Source organism: Cheilinus undulatus, linkage group 18 (genome assembly GCF_018320785.1).
Source record: "Cheilinus undulatus linkage group 18, ASM1832078v1, whole genome shotgun sequence".
In the NCBI taxonomy this organism is placed as follows: domain Eukaryota; kingdom Metazoa; phylum Chordata; class Actinopteri; order Labriformes; family Labridae; genus Cheilinus; species Cheilinus undulatus.
In genome coordinates this window covers 28,348,566-28,368,980 of record NC_054882.1, presented here as the reverse complement: position 1 = coordinate 28,368,980, position 20,415 = coordinate 28,348,566, and the positions used below count along the sequence as shown (strand labels likewise).

Here is a 20,415-nt window from a genome sequence, read left to right as displayed (position 1 = left end):
TACTCAGCAAATAATCCATCTGATTAACAGCAGACTCTACTGCACTCATCAGCAGTTTCTTCTCAGTTTCAGTACCACTTATCCCTTTCTTACCTACAGTTTCTGCCGTTCCTCCACTGAGCTGATTCTTCACTACTTCCTCATCTTGCCTTCTTCCTCCTGTCTCTACCTTGATCTCCCATTAGATCTCAGGTATCCATCAGGCTCTGATGTACCTCTCGTGCTTACATAACACACCTGTAATCTCCATGGGTACAAGCCCTGGCATGCTGGTGAAGAAGGAGCACCAGTATGCGACACACCCTTTCTAAACAAATGGCTCTGCCTCGGCCTCACCTAGCAAAGGGTACTGGAGGTAAAAAACCTGAAAAACACAGCGGACGTCGACCCTGAAAGAGTTTGGATTTGGAGTTAGCTTCCAGTCCAAAGTCCAGGAGGCGGACAAACACAGAGAAGGGAGACCCCCTTCTCAGCAGAAGGTCCTGTTATCTGTCAGGTTAATTAGCAAGAAGAATATCAATAGGAGAGCATTAAGGAGTGCACATGCATGGATTAAATAAAGTGTCCATGCTGTCATGTAGTCCTTTGCTGCTAGGACAGCGTCAACACAATAGTCTTCATTGTGATCAGCTCTGAGAGAAGCACTACCCATCTTAAATTACCTGTGCTGAGGATCCCTCAAGGCCAACCTAAGCAAATCTCCCACACCTAGTTTTTCATGCATGTCTGTACTGAGCCTGGATCTCATGCCATCCAATAACACCTAACTCTATCTGATTACACCTTACAACCCTGCATTTAACTGTTTTATTTTGAAGCCTGGTCTTGAGTAGTTTTACATTAACAGCAAAAGTTACAAAAAACTGCTGTAAGATCCTCAAAAGTTGACAAAGTTGAACCTGAATGTAGCTGCTGTCAATTAAACTTTACAAATAACACAAAACTGCATTGTGTTGTTTTTTTAAGGTTACATACAAGTAACAGGTTTGTAAGGCTGGAGAATTTGATCAAGAAAAATCAGGAAGAAAGAAAGAAAACGTGCTTTTCAGTTACAACTTTGACAACGACAGAGTAAACCAAATACCTTGTCGAACTTTCTGATCCGGATAGGTCGGTAGGTTCAGCCTCTCTCCATTGGAAGCGTCTCCTCGCTGCCTCCTTCCTCCTCCAACTCCAAACTTTCACCGTCCGAGGGAAAACTTCAGGTGAAGCATTTCCGTGAAAAAGCACTGGAGGAAGCTGGAGGAGTCTGGGTATGTTCGTACCCGCGGGTACGGCTCCGTTTTCTCGGATGCCAGCTGACCTCACCGCTGTGTCTGAAGACGCTCCAGTCTGGACCACAGAAGGGAAATGAAGAGAAGTTTCGTCACCGTCGACCTGCAGCAGCTCCCACCTGGAGGAGAAGAAGGAGGAGGAGAAGGCAGCGCGCGCTCAGGTGAAACCTGGAGGTTGGAGTCAGTGTGGTGGGGACATCTAGCGGCCAGATGGTGGTTCAGCAAGCAAAAGAATCGATTAATTTCTTTCTGTCTTCTGTCTTTTCAGTGACATTTGTGTCAAAACGACCTTGTCTCTCGTTTCTTGTGTGAAGTTTTGTGCTTTATAAATTTGCATTGTCTAATAAGAAAAAAGAGGGGCATTTCATTGCAGGAAAGCTCAATGTGCTTTTCACTTGATTATTGACCTTGCTGACCTTATTAAATAGAGATCCAGCCAAATTGGTGCTAGTAGTCTCAAAAATAGTGAAGTTTGGATCACCTGAGTGCAGTGAATGTATCTCAAGCATTTATAGCTTAAAGACACCTGTGTCTGGAAGTCCCTTGTTGGTCAGGATCCCTGGCTACCATTACACCATGACGACAAAAGAACACTCCAAGCAACTAAGAAAAAAAGATTAAGGAAAATTACAATTCATAGCATGGATAATACATTTCCAAGGCACAGGACATCACCCGGAGTTCAGTTAAATCCATCATCAAGAAATGGAGGGAATAAAGCACACGTGTAAATCTGCTTAGATCAGCCTGTCCTCACAAACGGAGGGATCGGCAAGAAGGACACTGGTGAGAGAGGCCACTAATACACCAACTACTCTGGAGGAGTTACAACCTTCAGCGACTGAGATGGGAGAGACTTCAACAATTATTGCCCTGGCTCGTCAAAGTTTTATGGGAGATTGTCAAAAGAGAACGTCACTGTTGAAGAAAACTCAGATTAAATCTAGACTAGTGTTCGCCAAAAGGCATATGGGAGACTCCATGGTCAAGTGGAAGAAAGTTCTTTGGTTTGAACTTTGGTTTGAATGGTAACACCGCGCATCACCACAAACGCATGATCCCCACTGTGAAGCATGGTGGTGGCAGCATCATGCTGTGGGGATGCTTCTCAGCAGCCAGCCCTGGAAGACAAGAGAACATTATTTCTACATCATTTTGTAGAAATCTGTTTCCATGTTGACATGTAAGAGGTTTTCTGTCTTTTTTGTTAAAAAACCTCAATTTTATTGACCAAAATTGATTTATAAAATCAACAAATGGGTAAAAGATCAGAGGGGGTGAACACTTTTTTTGTAGGCACTGTACATCATCTGGATGAATAAAGACAAAAGGATAATGGCAGCAAATAGAAGCATGAATGGGGCTTTTTCTTCTCTGTCCAAAGAGCCTAGTTACATAGCATATCACTCTAATCGTCTTACAACACCAACACTCCTGAAAAGTCTGGCAGCTTTGCACACTTTGCTCTTTTTTGAGTCTGAATGTGGAGTTGAACCATCAGCGTATCCCTCTCTGCTCCAGTCTCATCCCTACCAGGGGGCCACAGTCCTTAAAAATGACTGAAGATTTGTCCAAATAGGAATAAATGGAGAGCTGTGATGCTAGTTGTATTTTATTTTAGCTTATTCAGTCAATAAGCATTCAACTAAAGTGGATTAGTTTCACTAAGGTGAGGTATTTCAAAGTGGGCCTGTCATCTTTATATTTTTCTGAATGTGGCCCTCAGTGGAAAAAAATTGGACACTTCTGGAGTAGACTAAGCTTAATAAGCTTTTTGACTATTCATTTCTTTTCCAATATTAATTGATATGCCTTTTTTCTTGCTACTCATCTCCCATATTTATGTGTTTTATCACATTAATAAAATCATTCTGGGACAGCAGAAGACTGAGCTTTTGACCCATAGATGAAAACTTAAATTACCCATTGATCTAAAAACATCCCAAAACTTCACATTTGAAGACACATGACACGGTGCACTCTTATGTTGTATAGAATGGTTGGTCCTATGGTGACACATGATGGATGTTGCCACATTACCAGCCAATCTACTAATTTCCTGTTTGAATAAACTATTATTTTATTACTGTGTTTTTCCATGAGAGAGCCAAGGTATTGTTCTGCAAAATAAATATGACTAACTCTAAACACACCTCTTTACATCTCCCAGTGTGTGGTCTCTATTTGCTTGAGATTATTTTGATAGACAGCATGCAAAACACTGCAACCAAATACTGTCTATGAACCATGCAAACTTGATGAGCAGCTGAGTTCAACACTACATGAAGCTACAAACAGACAAGGCTTTACAGACCTGCTAACATTTTTCACCCTGCTGTGACAAACAGTTTGAATGTAGAAAGTTATTTTGCTCAAACAGCTTATTGTCATGATGTCATTACCTACTCAGATGCTCATAAAAGCAGGTTGTAAAGCTGTATAAATATAGCTCTGCTTTCTGTGGTACCCAGGCCCAGACATGTGTTAGCTGATGCATGCAGAGCATGTGGACGGCACTGACACAGTTTGGGATCCCATGAGGGGCTGTGGGAGTCTTAGATTGAGTTTCCCCTGTGCCTCCAGTGTTATTAATAACACAAAGTGTGCCTCTGTTTTCCTAGTGACAGACCTGCTGCAGAGCTGTCCTTATGCTTAAAGGCAAGCTGTCTGGACTGTCAGAGTAAACACAGTAAGTAAAAGTTCATATTTATTATTCCTGATCAGACATTTTATGTGAATTGAGGGTTTTTAAGGTGCTCCTGTGTGCCGGCTTTCATAGTTTTTGAAGTTTTCAGTCATCCAAACTGATTAAATTAACATTTATTCTCTTTATCATTTAAAACATCTTAAAGAAAATCAGTTAAAGAGATTGTTTCAATCCTAATCCCATCAATTTTACTTCTGTGCCACTTGATTAACAGCAGTATGCTTGTTCTGAAAGGGCCATGGACAATCAAACCTCTACAGAGAATGAGAAAGGCGTGGCAGCCACTAAGGACCCACACACGGAGCACGTATCTGTTGAGGATGCCAACAGCAGCCACTCTGACTCTGACACAGAAATAAATGAGAGTAAGCCAGATCCCATCATCCAGACAGACCAGGCAGTGATGGACGACCTGGGGCGGATTTTTGAGCACTGCATCCAGCAGGTGTCTCATCTGGAGACACAGAGGAACGAGCTGATCCAGGAGCTCCTCCGCCTGCAGGAGCCCATGCTGCGGGTGGTGGAGCACCTGAGGGGGAAGCTGGAGGAGACACGGCGCCTGCTCACCCTGGCTCAGCTGGATTACATCGCCGTTTATGAGGAGGTGCAGCAGGTGAAAAAGAAACTGTTCGCCACAGCCAGAGACTGCATCCAGAGCCAGGTGACGCTGGCTGCACACGAGTATGAGGTGGCTCAGTCTGCAGTCACACAGGTAGGAATCACTGCAGTCCAGACACCTGGAGGAATGATTTCATGTGGGAAGTGAACAGATAATTAAACAACTGCCCATTTTTCCAGCTGTTTTAGAATGTCAGACTTTTATATACGCCATTTATTGAAATTTGATCTTATTTTCCAGTAAAACAGAGCTGACAAGTGTAACAGGAGTCGATGCTGAACATCATCCAGTCATTGAAAACAATCATCTTTGATATCAATCTAAACCAGCCTTTTATTTCTTATGTTTGGACCGAAAGGAGTCAGAACCAATCAGGATGGAGTAACAGCAGATTATCTCTTTTGAGGCAACCTTTAAATTATCTTAAGGCAAATTTGTCTCCATTATAGAACTGTATAAAATGTCATTAAGCAATTATTCATATACCTCTTTACTCATTTACTTACTCTATATTCAGTCTGTTAAGTCATTTATTAATGATGACTACAATGGAATTGTCAGAGTTCTTTGTAATTGTTCAATCTTCTTTCTAAGACATTTATTTAATAAATATGACCTTTGTGTGTTTTTCTTACTAAACACCTTTGTATATTCAATAAGTGTTCTATCATGATTTTCATTAAGTCTTATTTTGACAACCTCTCTACCCCTCTGACATCTGATTGGCCACCCCAAAATCCTTAACAATGATTGGCCATTTGTCTTGTCAGCCATTAAAGGAAGACTGTGTTGTATAGTGCCTATAAGGGTTTTCTAACTGTTGAAGGTTTTACTCCTCAAGTGATTTTATATGTCATAAATGGTCAATATAATTTGGCTTTTTAACCCCCCAAAACCCACTTTATTGCAAAATAAAAACATATTTCTACAAAGCAATGTCAATTAATTAAAAATATCTAATGTAAAATAGGTGACCACATAAATATTCACCCCCATCAAGTCAGTATTTTGTAGATACACCTCCTGCTGCAATCACAGCACTGAGTATGTGTGGATAGGTCTAAATCAGGTTACACATCCGGACACTGTCATTTTACTCCATTCTTTGCAAAACTGCTCGAGCTTCGTCAGGTTGCACAGGGATCAGGCGTGAACAGCGCTTTTCAAATCCAGCCACAAATTCTCCATTGGACTGAAGTCTTGGCTTAGACTCTGCCACTCCAGAACATTCACCTCATTGTCTTTAAAACTATTTCTGTGTAGCTTTTGCTGTATGCTCCATTTTGCTGCATTCCTTTTACCCTAAGTCTTTCAGAGTAGTCAAAGGTGTCTTGGTGGTCTCTCTCACAAGTCTCCTTTGTACATGGTCATTCAGTCCGTGAGGACGGACAGATCAAGGCAGATTTGCACATATGTAATAAATAGTCCCTCAATTTCTTGATGATGGATTTAACTGAACTCTGGGGGTGTTCAGTGTCTTGGATTTTCTTGTATTGATCCCCTCAGTTGTACTTTTCTGTAACCTTTTCTCTGAGACGCTTGTAGTGTTCTTTTGTCCTCATGGTGTAATGGTAGTCCAGGAATACTGATTAGCCAGTGACTGAACCTTCCAGACATAGGTGTCTTTAAGCTACAATCACTTGAGACATACTCAGTGCATTCAGGTGGTCCCCATTTCACTAATTGTGAGACTACTGGCACCAATTATCTGGACGTCTGTTGAATTAGGTCAGTCACTTAAAATAAGGTAAATTTTTATGCAGTTACTTATTTTACCCTGCATATTCGTTTTTATTTATGTATTAACACTTTTATATTTTAACAAAACTTGTTCACATATTCAATTACATACTTAACACTGAGACTATCATTATAAAGGCTTGTAAAATGTTCTTAATTAGACTATAGTGATTATCTTTACTGACTCACAAGAGATGAAAAAGTCCAATAATTAATAGTTAGGTTTATTTAAAACAATACCTTTCATGTCTGTTAAAAACAATCCATTTTGAGGACAAATAGAATCAGAAAAAATTTCAGTATGAATGGAGAAGAATGGTGTAGAAAGACATCAGATGCTGTATCTGTTGAAAAGTATACTCGTTTTATAATTATTATGCTGTAGCTTAAAACTTGACATTATAGTGATGACATTTTGAGTTTTTTTTAATAGCCTGCTATCAAACTGTTGTGCCATTGAGTGTTTGTTTCAATCATCCACAGGAGGAACTTCATGCCCACATCCAGAATCTAACCCAGGAGCTGTCCCAGCTCCAGCAGTCCTACCAGAACCAGCTGAACTCCCTGAAGGACCAGTCGACCCGCGCCTTCAGGCCCCGAGCCATGAGCGACGTCAGCCAGTGCCGACAGGCTTCTGTCCGGCTGCAGCGGCGGCTCAGCGGCAGCATCAAGGCGCTGGAGGGCTGGTACGAGCCGAGGATGATGGCCCTGCTGAGGAGGAGGCAGATCGGTGAAGACGCTTTGAGAAAGAGCAGGGAGCAGGCGGTGGACCTGAGGGCCAGACTGGGGCCCTTAAAAGAGGACTTACAGAAACTGGAGGTGCAGAGAGTGTGTCTAGAGCAGAGGATCAGCCTGATGGAGAGGGAGAGGGAGGAGAACAACAAACATCACAGGGTAAAGTAACTAAAGGACTTTTCTTATATATTCGTTTAAATAAATGAGTGACACTAGATGTTTGTTTTCCCACTTTTCACAGGAGACTATAGAGAATTTAAAAGAAACTCTGAGAGGACTGCAAGTAGAGTTTGAGGTTCAAAGAAAATCAAAAGAAGATTTGGAGGGTCTTAGAGACGACCTCTTAACAGAGCTGACGTTTCTGAGGCAAGTAAATATATAATTTTAAACATTTAACTGACTTGTGAGCGTACACATTTTAACACAACTCTTAATTTATAATAGCGGTGAAGAAGTGAGTGGAAACACTGCAGAGGAGGGTCCATTACTTCCAACAGATGCTCTTCAAAAGACTGAACCACGGCACTGAAGTTCCATTTGTTCTCAGAAATTGATAAGATGTTGACCTGTAATAGCCACAATTATTGTTACCTTTTTCAGCTCCCAACACGTCATTAACTTTTGACAAGAAGCAAAACAAATGGATTCTCTGTAAATATTTTATTATGAATATACACAAGTACACAGGAGATCAGATGCAGCATGGGACAAAATATTGCAGAAGAAAAGAAAAACACATAAAAGTGACAAATCACAGTCTGGAAAAATTCATCAAGAAATCTCAAGAAAAGCCAAGGTTATGTACAATTTCATTAAAAATGGACCCTAGAAATGTTTTCAGCACAACTTATCAAGATGCAAGAAGAGAGACCATCAAAGAGCAAACCTGAAAGCTAATGGATACATCAGCGACGGTTTCACCACAAGCCAAACTGATGACTCAGAGTCTGAAAAACTGCAAAGATCTAAGGATAAGACTGATACAGACTTACTTTAAATGGTTCACAACATGGTGATAAAAACAGCATCTTTCCTTGAGCTGTCATCAGTGCCAATAATGTGCTGTTAGACGACTTTACTGCTAATGCACCCAACGCTGGAAAATGGATCCATTTTTAACAAGCAGGTCGAATGAAGAGATGTGGAGACTGGACTCATGCCTGGACCTCGGGATCTGCAGCTCCCTCTGGGTCCTCGTCGTTGTAGATATTTTCAGCCTGCAGGAGAAACAATTCATGAAGTTTGTTCACTGTTACTGATGTTCAATTGTAATAAAAACAATTCAATATACTCTCCTTGCTTTGCCAGACATTAACCAGGTTGTTTTACACTTTAACTCATCAAATGTAAGACTTTTAAAGACCTTTTTAAGACCTGAACTGAGATTAATGAATACCATATTTTGCCTGGCGAAATTGAAAGGTGTGTGAGATTTCCCATTACATCAGATGAGGACTGAGTTTTCAAAGTTAATGTTCTGCGTATGAAACTGGTATTGGACAAAGAATTCTTTTGGTTATAAATGTCCAACTCTGATTATTTCTTGCACATTTAAAGCCTCGATTCTATCAATAAACTGTAAACTGATATGAGTAATAAAGCATTTTAGCAGGTGTGCTAAGTTGAATCTCATCATAAAAATGAACTACACATTTTTCAGGCAGTGTCTGTAAATATAAAGGTGGGCTGTTCTCATTTTTTAGCAGTTTTAAAAACTTTACACTTTGTTTCACAAAAGTACAAGGTTTATGTAATAATATCTATTTATAGATGATAAAGGGAGGGGGGTCTGGGGTCCTCCACGAGGAATCTTTGAGAATCCAACATTTAATTTCTTGCATTTTGGCAAATACTTATGAAACAATTTGTGGTGGAAATTCAGTTAGAAATCCAAGAGCATTAATAAAAACAGAAGATTGCTATGTCTTTTAGAAATCTCACATTCTAGTGAGCTTAAATTTGTTGTTTTTTTTTGTTAATTTTAAGCTGAGTGGTTTTATATTAAACACAAATCACATGGGAGAAGACTGTTAACACAAATAAATAAGACTATCTAAAGCTAACCTTATTTGAAGTAAAAAAAAAAGGGGGATTAGCTTGTTAATGTTCCAAAAATGATGTTTAAACTTTTTAATTGGCACACTTCCAAGTCTGACAACTTTAGAAACACTGGCTGTAGCATGCTAGCTCTACAAATCTCTCTTCCTGCACCAGTGACTGGTTTTATAGCTTTAAGCTCAACACTAAAATGCTGATTTGTTAACATCAGACCACTATTCTCTATAAAAGGTAATGAGCCATGGTGCTAAATATCAATTTATTGGATATCAAGGAGTATAAATTTGTTAAGAGAGTGACAGAGATGCAGACATGAGGAAGAGAGTATAAACATATAAGGGCACTTGTAACCCTTACTGCTCAGCCATCACATTTCTGCTACTGTTTTCTGGGGCAGTCTTGTGTGACGAGTCTGTCTGTGTGGTTGACCACATTTGTTCTTCTTTCCTTAATTATTTCTCAAACACTTAAGGCTTCTTTCTGACCCCGTTCACAGTGAGGGCCAGGGCTGACAGACAGCCTCTGTGCAAGCAGCGCTGCTGTAAATGATGTTAATTTTAACGTGGACAAAAATACGGAAAAAAGAATAACTTAAATCTGAAAAATTAGCTAGACAATGAAGACTTGATAAAGACACGCCTTAGTCAATCTGCCCTCTAAAATTCAATAACTTAACACTGGTAAGATTCAGACTTTAAGACTCTTATGGCCTTAAATTTTGAGCCCAATTTAACACCTTCAGGTTCTGCAGTAACCCTGATTAAATATTCTTTGTCAAGATGCACTGATGCATCAGTTCAACATCTTTACAGGTTGCTGTCAACCAAATACGCACCAGTTAACAATGTACCAAAGTTATTAGCCGCTAACCGTTTTAATGCTGGTATAACTAAGAAACATCTGAATCTGCAATCAATTTGCAAAATTATTCACAGAGGACAAACTTTTGATGTATTTTGATGTATTTTGATGGTTGAAAGGTGAGATAAATGTTGGCAGTGTGAGTCTGACAACGTCTTTGAGGCCTCACCATTAATACTAGGCAATCTAAGAATTCTGTGGTGCTCAAGCCTGAGAAACATGGACATGAAGCATAATTGAAGCCTTTCAATGTTGAGAGATCTAGAAGTCTTGGAGAACTCTATCTGTCCAGAACAACTCAAAACGAGGCACAGACAGTTAAGTTGCTGTCATGTTCTGTGTTGTTCTCTATTGTGCCAAACTGAGACCGCACTCTTGTAAACAAAGCTGTGTCATAACCTGGAGGGGGAGCAATACAGGGCAACTAGGTCTAGTGTGAGTGCCCTGGGAGAAGTCCTACATCAGGATCAGCAGTTGGCTAAATTGTTATGTTAACCACAAGTTTTTAAACTGGCACATCTCTGGCTTTTTAAAACATTATGAGCCTCTTACATTCCCACTTAATGACAAAAAAAAAACATCTTACCATCTGCCAGACTTGCATGATGTTGTCTTCTGATACAGAACAAATGACCCATGGCTCGTTGGGGTTCCAAGAGAAGTCTGAGATTTTAGCTGTGTGTCCTCCGTGGATGAACTAAAAAGAAATGGAATAGGAAAGATTACAACAGTACGCCACATAAAACTTCTGTAATGACATGCACAGAAGTGTAAACTGACCAGCAGCTCAGGAGGACCGTCCTCAGCATCCTCTGGTGACTGCTCCTCTCCGATCTTGCTGAGGTCCCACACGTTAAGCCTTCTGTCAGTGCCACTGGAGGCCAGGATGGTTTCGTTATGAGGGGACCACTGAACCTGTCAGGAAGTGATGGACCACATGTTACCTTAACTTAAAAATTAGGCCAAACTGTGGCATTTTTCATATCATACATATCCGTATCCACAAGTTACATGTATGTGGAACTGACAGGTGAGCTTCATTCTTCCAAAGACTGTTTTTTAAAACTAGTCTTCTGCTTGTTCTTTAATTCGCCATCTGCATATGAAGGTAATTTCCCTTTGCTAACATTTAAACCTCAATAAAATTTCAGATCAGTCAAACAATAGTTCTGCTGTAAAATCTCATTAATGTAACTGAGCCGAGTCTCTTCTTACTTGGAAAATCTCGTCCTTGTGAGACTCAAATGAGTGCAGCTTAAGTTTCAGATTCCTCAGGTCCCAAAGAGCCACGGTCTAAAAATAAAAGTAATCAGATTTGACTTGAACTAAATGAGAACAGAAAGTGTGCAGCACAGTTAAACACACTTCCAAGGAGAAAGAGTGAATCTACCTTATCAGCAGAGCCGGTAGCAAGAATGAACTCGCTGTAGGGGTTGAAGGAAAGACAGTTGACCTCAGCTGTGTGCGCATCTACTGCATGGCTGGGCTTGGAGGTGTTGTTGGATCGTGTGTCCCAGCTGTGCCCAAACACAAAAGCCCCATTGTTATAAATAAAGGTCAAACTTGACGACAACTCTGGAACTCGTGAGTAATCACAAACAGAAGTCAAATTTGTTTTCTTTGGGGCTCACATCATAAGTTTCTGGTCATCAGCCACCGATCCAAAGAGTGACTCATGGAGAAGGTGCCAGGAGACATCCTCCACCACAGCAGTATGGCCTGTGAAAATGGTCTTTGCATCTACAATCTTTCCCTCCTTGGGCACTGTGCTGATGTCCCACAGGCAGATAGTCTATGAAGAAAGGACAGAGGAGGGTAAAAAATGCATCAACAACTGTGACAATACTAGACAGAAGTATTACGGTTGTTTTAAACAGGTTTCTTACATGGTCATCAGAGGCACTAAGGAGGCAGCCGCTAAGGTTCGGGTTCCAGGAGAGTCCGTATCCTTCCTTCTGGTGGCCTCTCAAACGCAGATCTGGGGTGCATTCTCCAGATGGGTCTTCAATGAAAATAAATCCCAGTTAAAAACATTACTTTGATCATAACATGTTTAAGAGATTTTAGGAAATCTGTACTGACGTATACCCACCTGGCTTGGAAGGGTGTTTTGTGTAATCAAAGACCAACACGTCGCTGGTGGGGGTCTTAGTGGCAATGATGCAGGGATTCTGAGGCATGTAGCGGGCTCTGTTTACTTCTCCCTCGTGGTTGATCTTTATCTCAATCTCTATCTTTCCGCTTACTGAACCAAAACCTCCAAACTCTAAAAATAACAAAGGACAACAGGATAGTTGCTTCAAATAAAATCCTGTTGACATTTAAAGATAAATTTGTTCAACTCTTGCTCATCAAGTGTTTGACAATCTTGTTGTGTCTTATGCTTTGTGTTTAGTGGACCATTTTGCTTTCTTTTTAAATGTTCAAAGCAAAATTTTAAGGATGAATGACAGACTTGTTTAAGCTAATACCAACATATGCACAGCTTTTTTTTTAAACTGTAAAATACACCAGGTATCTCCTGTGCAAAGAGCAGATGAGTCAGGCGGAACTGAGAGAGAAGCAGAGAAGTTGATAGTCTGGTAGTTGCTTTTTTCTCTTCTTACATTTGAGGCTTTAACCAAAATATTTAGGGCTCACAGTGTCCCCCCATGAGTGTTTCACACCCTAGGCAACCACCTAGTGATTATACATTTGTAAATTTTGCCAATATTTAAGGCTGATGAATTATTTATTTTTTGCAGATATTTTCACACCTCCCAATAACAATGTTTAAAGAGGTAGTGAACACTTTAACATTTTTTTTTCAGCTGTAGACTCCTACCATCAGTGGGTTTCTACTTCACAAACTTTATATAAAAGGTAGAATATTACTGCTTCTGACCAACTTTACCATTCAGAGACCACTCCCTCTCCTCTCTGGCTTTAGAAATGCTGGTGCTGGAGCCAACAGCCCCAACAGGTAGTGCTCAGGACCACCAAGCTCCACCACCCCACTACTGCCTGCTTCAGGGGATTCTGGAGGGGAAAAATCCTCCACCTCAAAAGATCGCTCTGAGGCAGCAGTGCTGCGGGAATCTGTTTTACTTTCTAGCAAGGGGACGTCACTCCCGCCTCATCTGGAAAACCCCGTCCTTTTCCCCTCCTTCCGCTCAGTACCAAACAGTACATTTTTTTGTACATTTTTCAAAAGTCTTAAGTGGGAAGAGCTAGCTCTGAGCTGGGGGTTTACTTACACTTTAACTTTTTGAGTTGATACCTGCAGAGACTGATATCATGCCAGTAGTACCATGCATCTGAATAAAAGTTCAATTTAATTCAACAGGGGAGTAAGAGTAGTACCACAAGATGGCTATAATACTTCTCATTTTATAATTCATCTTCAAGCCCAACTGGAATATGTTAAGGCAAATGCTAGGAGTGCCACACACTCTAGAGGGTGGTGGCGTGAGCCAGGAACATTCTGAGTGAAGCTCCAAATGTAAACAACCAGACTGTCAACCCACTCTCTCTTGCTCTCTGTCTCTCCAACCCCTTCTCTCATGAGCACATTCAATCTCTTTGGACCCTATGACACGAAGGGCAGAGTTCAGACCCTGGCTGAAGATGATCACCAAGGTATCTTCTGATCATTACAAAATAGCATGAGTGTAAGAAAAACACAGAAACTTGGAGAAAGTTGATATTGACATAACTGGGGCAGTTTTTCTTCATCACAGTTACGATGCTAATAGGAAATGCAGTTACCTGATTACTTTCATCTATTTAGACAGACAAACAGCTGCAGCTGATGAAGGGAGACAGAGGAAGAAAAGATCAGCAGAGAAACAGTGTAGGCCTACACACTACTGATCAATCTGTGTCTGAAAACCAATGATTACATGAAGCATTTTGTTGTAGGACTAGGTGTTAGTGTCATGATCTAAACACAGATACCTTTCTCTCCAACTCAGATCATTTGCCTGTATGTTTAATAGCAGCAGGTGTTTCAATTATGCATGAATTTAAAGTACTTGGATGTAACTAGAGGTTCACAGTGTATGAAAAGGTGTTAAAATAGAGAATGATTATCTGTAAAACATTCTCAAATATGTCCTCTATAGGTTCACATCCTAGGACTGTGTTATGCTATCATAAATTAGGTCCCTGGATTACTGTGTGCTTAAATTGTGTGCAATTAAGGTGAAAGTGAGTATCTGGGGATTTTTTTTCCCACTAATAAAACACACTTTAACAAGAGACTAAAAACCTATGAGACAGTGTGTGTAGAAAGAAAATAGAACACATAAAGCTGAACAACATAACATAAACTGATTAAACATATATCAGCATTGTGATTGTTTATAAGTGGCCAATAAGAGTAGTACTAGAAGTAGTAATAATAATAAAAAGAAGAATAAAGATACAAATATAATGCAAAGAGTCATTATTAAATTGTGGAAACAGAAATGCACAGAAATTTCAGACTGAAATGATAAATGTTAAAGGATAACTATAATAACAATAAACTTTATTTGTATAGCACTTTTAAAAACAGAGGTTTGCAAGGTGCTTTGACAATCAGAAGAATTACAGCCTGTAAATTAAATTTGAATAGAAACATTTCAGATTTTCACCACCACTTTGATAGTAAATTAAGTTTTAAAATAGCATAAAAATAAAGCTTTTCTAATCCAAAAATCCTGGGGGAGGAACCCCAGATCCCCTACAGAGGGTGTATTGGGCCCAATAATTACCTCCTCTTTACTTTGCTCATTGTACTTAAAAACAAAGTTATCTGTGTTTTACTACCAATCTTGTAAAAATGGTTTTACTCTACTGCAATGTCTGTCCTAGCAGTGAGTACTTGTTGAAGTGGGGGTACCACATCAGAATTTTGCTTAGGACACAAACAGCTCATCTTACTGTCAGTCCTAATTAGGGAACTTTAAACTATTCCTGTTTGAAATAATTTAAACAAGATCCTGTTGGACAGAGAAGGACACAGTGAGATAGATACACATTATTTCCCACTATTTTTTACATTTGAGTCATAAGAACATAATAGGTACCTAGGTTTTCTGAAGCAGAAAATGTATTTGCAAGTGGCAAGATTTATTTAAGTCAACATGGTAAATTTTCTTCTGCAACAAGCTGTATATCAGACTAAGAAAACCCTTACCTCCTTTCTCACTGTCGTAGTGTGAGGCATCAAACTGGGCATCATCGTTCGGGAGCTGAACACTAGCAATAACCAGGTGATTCTGCTCATCAGAAGTGTGTGTTCCCAGAACCAGCCTGTGCACGCTGTAGTCCTTCCCCTCTGGTCTGCAATAATGTGTCATTGAAAACAAATGTCATTAGCCACTCGTTTAAAAGACAGACCAGATCATGCTCTGTGATTTTGGTAGTTAAGATTCAGCAGACCTCCTCTCACCTGGTGACATCTGGCAGCCACTGAGCAGTAAGGCTGGGCCATTCCAGCGCGTGAGTCATGACCAGGTCGTACAGGAAAGGCGTGTTCTTCTTCCAGATCTTGTACTCCTCATTGATGACCCTTTCCTCGACAGCATCATCGAAGGCAGCTGGAAAAGTAACCATGAACTTAAAGCCTTGTTGCCAAGACTGTTGAAACCTATGATTCACCTGCTTGTTGTGGTGCCGTTAAAGTTACTGGTTAACCTAGCTAGACCTGTCTTTCCTCAAACGAGTTGGCTTACAGTTAAAAAAAAAAAGCAGATTCTAATATACTTCCACAAAGGAGGTCTCGAGCAAGATATGACTTAATATAGGCTACTCAGATATGTTGATACTGTCTATTACAAACCCTTCATTTCGAGCCTGATCGTTCTTAACGTTAGCCAAAAGCTAGGTAAACCACAATGAAAGTAGATGCTAGCTGGCGCAACAACGTCTACCGGTACATCCTGACTCGTACTTTGTAAAATTTCTGACAACATAAACACATATTTATTTGCTTTTTTTAATGAAAAGTGAAGATTCTTACCGTCTTTGTCAGCCATTGTGTCAAAGTTAACCCACTAACACAGCCAAAAAGTAGCAATAACTATGAGAAACTTTGTCAACCGCACGAAAACGTGCAATGGCGCCAACTCAATACAACACGCTCGGCCAATCAGCGCTTAGCAAAACGGACCTGACGTCATTGTTTCGTCCGTCATGACTTCCTCATGTTGTAAACGCTTGTAACTCAGCGACATGGTAAACATAAGGTTTGAACATTTGATAAAGCCTTGAGAAGACTCACAGATACAATGGACGACCGCCAGCTAGACCTAACGGAGGAACAGAAAACTACCAAGTCGAAATATCCTCCAATAAACAAGAAATATGAATGTAAGTGTGAAGCTACAATATCAAGTAGCAAGTTAGCTTAACATGTTTAACTAGGCACGTGTGGCTATAAGTTTAACTGCCTTTAGAATGACCTAATGTTAACTAACATAGTGTTTATTTTCATTTAATAAGAAACCGTGTCTGTAAGTATTGACACATAATGCATACAGCATCATTATCCTGTTGTCCGTGTTGTAATATTACTCAGCTCACAGCCCAGCTTACCCTGTCTCTTCTTGTGTTAACTATCACAGACCTTGATCACACTGCAGATGTACAGTGAGTCTCTTCAATATTTTCTATACCATATAAAGTATATTATGTGTTGTATAACTGTCATAAATAAGCAAATGTTCTGTTTATTTTTCAAAGAATCCACTCCTGGGGAAGCTCTCTGGAGGAAGCGTTTGAGCAGTGTGCCATGGGCATGTTTGGCTACATGACCGATACAGAGACAGTAGAACCGATAGATACTGTTGATATCGAGTCAGAGGGTGAGAGAACAGATAGTTTGTTACTTTAATTTATACTTTAATTTAGGCTCATATGTCCATATCAGCATACCACACAGAATAACTTTTACTTGACTACAATATCTTTTACTTTTTCCACCTCTGTTGACTAAACAGTAGCACACAGTGAGAGAATGATTCCAAATCACACATCAAAACAGCAAAAACTGGAGTGTTGATATCTTAGTCTTAAACATTTCAGAGCGTATTTAAACTTCCAAAGTGTCATTTTAACTCCGTTCTAAGTATAATGGTCCTCAGTGTTGGAGTTATTTGGCAGAGCTAATCCACCAGTGTTGGTTCAACTCTGTAGAGTCAACTGATCCAAGCTCTGTCCACTGTGATTTCAAATCTTGGGGATGTGTTGGCAGAGTTCCCCATCATGCCCTTGGGCAGAGTGTTTCGATGTGTTAAGTTGTGTTTACATGTTGCCTGCTGTACAGTGATTACTGCTGGGGTTCTTTTAGTCGTATTTCTGGTGGATTGTTGTTGTTTTTGTTGTTAGACACATTTGCAACATGAGTGAAGTTATCGACTCAATCAGGGCTCTGTCTGTGACTTTAGGTGTTCCGAATGGATGCATAATGCAAGGAAATGCAGAATACTTCAGTATTCTGCATTGCCTATGAGGTTGACTGCTTTGTTCTTTCTAGAGTAGATCCACTTTACATGTAAATACATGTAAAGTGTTAAATTTAATTCTATATGAGTTTGATTAACACTTTCAATTTTGCTGTGTATTTTATTTTATCATAGAGGTGTGACTTTACTTGAGCTACCTTGTTGGAGGTCTGTTCTTTTGTTGTTCTTGACAAAAAGGAAAGATCAAATTTTACAGTACAACTCTACAGTAGCTACTTACAGCCGCTCTGTACTTATAGTAAACTTTAAATTAAATACTTTTACTTGAGTAGATTTATAGACCAGTACTTTTACTTGTACTTGAGTACATTTTAACCAGAGTAACTGTACTTTTTCTCGAGTACAATAGTCATGTACTCTTTTCACCTCTGGTTTTACCATAAGCAAGCAGTGCAAAGTGGAGTAGCTCTATAAAGCTAAGCGTTTTTACATTGTCTGTACACATTTGAAATTTGTGTGCTTGCGTATTAGCTTGTGCATACAATTTGCAGCATTGATGTTGAACATCATCACTGAAGTCATTTCTGAAAATTTGCCCTGGACATTTAACTTTTTCCCTCACACTAAGGGCCTGATGAGAGATAAAGAAAGATGGTAACTGCTGATTTTGATCATCTTTGGTTTTTACAATCATCATGACAGAGTGAGGTGGTAGGAGAGGATGTCACCTACCATACGTCCAGTCTTATAAGATTTTAACTGATTTTAACAGAAAGATCATACACGTCAAACGAGAGAGGTGACAGAATACCACTTTGTCTGACTCCGTTAACCACAGAGGAAAGTGCTGATATATTCCTGCCCCATCGAAGTTGCTTGGTTAAATGCAAATACCATAAATTCTATATTCTTGTCAGTTAAAAAGAGACCCCTCAGTTTGTAGTTTCATAAATATTTTGCCATGATTAATTATATCAAGCTTTGAATGCATTTGGAAAACACAGATGTATGGTAGGGTTTCTACATCTGTATATAATATCTTTATTCAATGCATATATACACATATCTGTACTGAACAGAATATACATATTTTAAAAAACAAACTGATGGTCTTGTTGAAAGCTTAAGCCTGATTTCCACTTTATACACCTGCATATAAACATATACTCTGTGAATATTTCTCCCTCCAAAAGGTGACGACCTGGAATCTCTTCTTTTCCACTTCCTAGACGACTGGCTGTACAAGTTTTGTGCAGATCCCTTCTTTGTTCCCAGGGTGAGTTTGTAATTTAGTAGTAAGTGTCAGAATTTAAACAACAGCACTCAACAATAATGTTTTATCCCCATCCACCAGGAAGTCAAGGTTTTGAACATAGACAGACTTAACTTCAAGATTCGCTCCATTGGGTAAGTTTTGGTACATTTTCCCCATAGCCCTCCTGTGTGCAGTCATGCTTGTCAGTTTCATAAAGGAAATACTAATATTTTAGCTTGGCATTGTCTGTGTGACAATGACAGAAACTACCAGAATTAAAGTCTGCTCACCCTCTTGATAGAATTATACTCGTCGAGGACCTGGAACATAGAACAGAAGGTCTTTAAAACCCTACTTACCCTGGCTTCTGGCTCTTTGGGGTTTTTACCCTTACAGAAAACTGAGACTAAAAGCCATTAACACAAATATTAGTTTTCACTTTCATCTCTTCTTTCCTCTGATCACATTTCCTATAAAAAACAGAAAAGAAAATTTGCCATCTCCCTCAGGAACTTCTTTTACTCAGCTATTTTATTTGTCTTTCAAGCTGCTCACTAATATATCATTTTTGTACAACAGTTGGGGGGAAGAATTCTCACTTGAAAAACATCCACAGGTAAGCTAATAAACCTAAATACATTAAGTACTTAAAAGATATTTCTAACACTATCACTGTAAAATAATTTAATTTAGAATTTAACAATGATGAATATACTAAAGGTTTGATGTCCTTTGTTGTCTATCCAGGGAACTGAGGTGAAAGCAATCACTTACTCAGCGATGCAGATCTACGATTCAGATAAACCAGAGATATTTGCCATTGTGGACATTTGACAACAACTCCAGAAGCAGACTACTTTTTTGGTTCAGTGAATGGACTGAAACTGATGTATCTACATGGCCAATTCAAGTGGTCTTTTATAATTAATGCAGTGATTTTTGACTCACTAATCTTGTACTTAAAGGTTGAACTGTTTATCTATTTCTCTGGTATTATCACACTACACTAAGAGATCTCTCTTTCATATTACAGATTAATGATTTGTTTTTGATATCACTAAAATTGCATCAGATTGGAAGTCACAAAATATAAAACATAAATGTAGTGGAACATCTTTGGATTAGAAAAAGATACAAACATTAATCAAAGGTGAAAGTGAAACTGCTGTTTTACTCAATGTAATGGCATTTGAAACACAGTTGTTAACCCCTTTTTCAATGTTAATATGTTATTTTAGCACATTTGAAATTGTGTCGATACCTTAATCATTGTAACAAATCAAAAGATGCTTATTTTTCTTCAGTGGCATAAATTAAACGATAATTTTGAATATTTTTGTGACTGTGATCATTCTATAGGAAAAACCATGAACCAGAGCAGAATCAACTGGGAACATTTCCCTTTTTAAGATACTACTTTAAGAAGACAAGGAAATCTTTATTAGTGCTTGTATAACACTAGCTTATATTCAAGTTGCTCTACATGCAGTCATGGAATGACTTTGTTGATATTCATGTTATTTAAGATACTTCATGATGTTTTTATATGTAGAATGACATTTGAGATCAGTGTTTCCAACACATTATACTCGGTTGGGCCACCGAGGATTAATCACAGCCACTCAGGGAATATTTGCTGACCCATTTTTTTCCTTGTTTTACAAGAATTAACCCTCAAGATTAAAACAAAAAAGTTAAAATTTTTTTACTTCGTAATTATGAATCTAGAATATTTA

General features: G+C 39.2%; 4 protein-coding genes across 6 annotated transcripts in view; 2 read left to right on the top strand and 2 right to left on the bottom strand.

Annotated features, from left to right (window-relative positions):
* Positions 1-1,376, bottom strand: part of si:dkey-157l19.2 (uncharacterized protein KIAA1522 homolog) — a 44,226-nt gene extending 42,850 nt beyond the window's left edge. For both annotated transcript variants that reach the window (XM_041812894.1, XM_041812893.1), the window contains exon 1: positions 1,085-1,376. The gene's annotated coding sequence lies outside the window, so the exon portion shown is untranslated. The remainder of the gene's footprint in view (positions 1-1,084) is intronic.
* A 2,493-nt stretch (positions 1,377-3,869) lies between these two features.
* Positions 3,870-7,651, top strand: LOC121525801 (syncoilin-like). Of its 2 annotated transcripts, XM_041811940.1 has the most exons (5): positions 3,870-3,963; positions 4,216-4,693; positions 6,824-7,234; positions 7,317-7,441; positions 7,520-7,651. In XM_041811940.1, exons 2-5 carry the CDS (start codon positions 4,220-4,222, stop codon positions 7,602-7,604), a joined length of 1,095 nt encoding a protein of 364 aa, XP_041667874.1. In that variant the 5' UTR covers positions 3,870-3,963; positions 4,216-4,219; the 3' UTR covers positions 7,605-7,651. The 2 variants fall into 2 exon arrangements, with proteins under 2 accessions (XP_041667874.1, XP_041667875.1); XM_041811941.1 differs by lacking the exon at positions 3,870-3,963 and having other exon boundaries at positions 4,202-4,693.
* A 69-nt stretch (positions 7,652-7,720) lies between these two features.
* On the bottom strand, positions 7,721-16,104 carry LOC121525800 (histone-binding protein RBBP4). The gene is made up of 11 exons (XM_041811939.1): positions 15,981-16,104; positions 15,411-15,558; positions 15,156-15,301; positions 12,087-12,260; positions 11,881-11,996; positions 11,626-11,786; positions 11,385-11,511; positions 11,210-11,287; positions 10,775-10,909; positions 10,581-10,691; positions 7,721-8,292 (listed from the first exon to the last, which is right to left on the bottom strand). Exons 1-11 carry the CDS (start codon positions 15,994-15,996, stop codon positions 8,230-8,232), a joined length of 1,275 nt encoding a protein of 424 aa, XP_041667873.1. The 5' UTR covers positions 15,997-16,104; the 3' UTR covers positions 7,721-8,229.
* Positions 16,105-16,156: 52 nt separating this feature from the next.
* zbtb8os (zinc finger and BTB domain containing 8 opposite strand) lies at positions 16,157-20,010 on the top strand. The gene is made up of 7 exons (XM_041812102.1): positions 16,157-16,330; positions 16,585-16,609; positions 16,703-16,824; positions 18,618-18,700; positions 18,779-18,831; positions 19,259-19,295; positions 19,427-20,010. Exons 1-7 carry the CDS (start codon positions 16,249-16,251, stop codon positions 19,511-19,513), a joined length of 489 nt encoding a protein of 162 aa, XP_041668036.1. The 5' UTR covers positions 16,157-16,248; the 3' UTR covers positions 19,514-20,010.
* Positions 20,011-20,415: the final 405 nt, after the last annotated feature.

What these genes read in the sequence shown, in the direction of transcription:
- LOC121525801 (XM_041811940.1), top strand. Translation starts at nt 4,220, where the DNA reads ATGGACAATCAAACCTCTACAGAGAATGAGAAAGGCGTGGCAGCCACT. An exon ending in CTCAGTCTGCAGTCACACAG is followed by an intron (nt 4,694 to 6,823) that starts GTAGGAATCACT and finishes AATCATCCACAG; the next exon opens with GAGGAACTTCATGCCCACAT. An exon ending in AGAACAACAAACATCACAGG is followed by an intron (nt 7,235 to 7,316) that starts GTAAAGTAACTA and finishes CACTTTTCACAG; the next exon opens with GAGACTATAGAGAATTTAAA.
- LOC121525800 (XM_041811939.1), bottom strand. An exon ending in TTAGTGCCTCTGATGACCAT is followed by an intron (nt 11,787 to 11,880) that starts GTAAGAAACCTG and finishes CTTTCTTCATAG; the next exon opens with ACTATCTGCCTGTGGGACAT. An exon ending in GATGACCAGAAACTTATGAT is followed by an intron (nt 11,512 to 11,625) that starts GTGAGCCCCAAA and finishes GTTTGGGCACAG; the next exon opens with CTGGGACACACGATCCAACA.
- zbtb8os (XM_041812102.1), top strand. Translation starts at nt 16,249, where the DNA reads ATGGACGACCGCCAGCTAGACCTAACGGAGGAACAGAAAACTACCAAG. An exon ending in GATCACACTGCAGATGTACA is followed by an intron (nt 16,610 to 16,702) that starts GTGAGTCTCTTC and finishes TATTTTTCAAAG; the next exon opens with AATCCACTCCTGGGGAAGCT. An exon ending in ATCCCTTCTTTGTTCCCAGG is followed by an intron (nt 18,701 to 18,778) that starts GTGAGTTTGTAA and finishes CCCATCCACCAG; the next exon opens with GAAGTCAAGGTTTTGAACAT.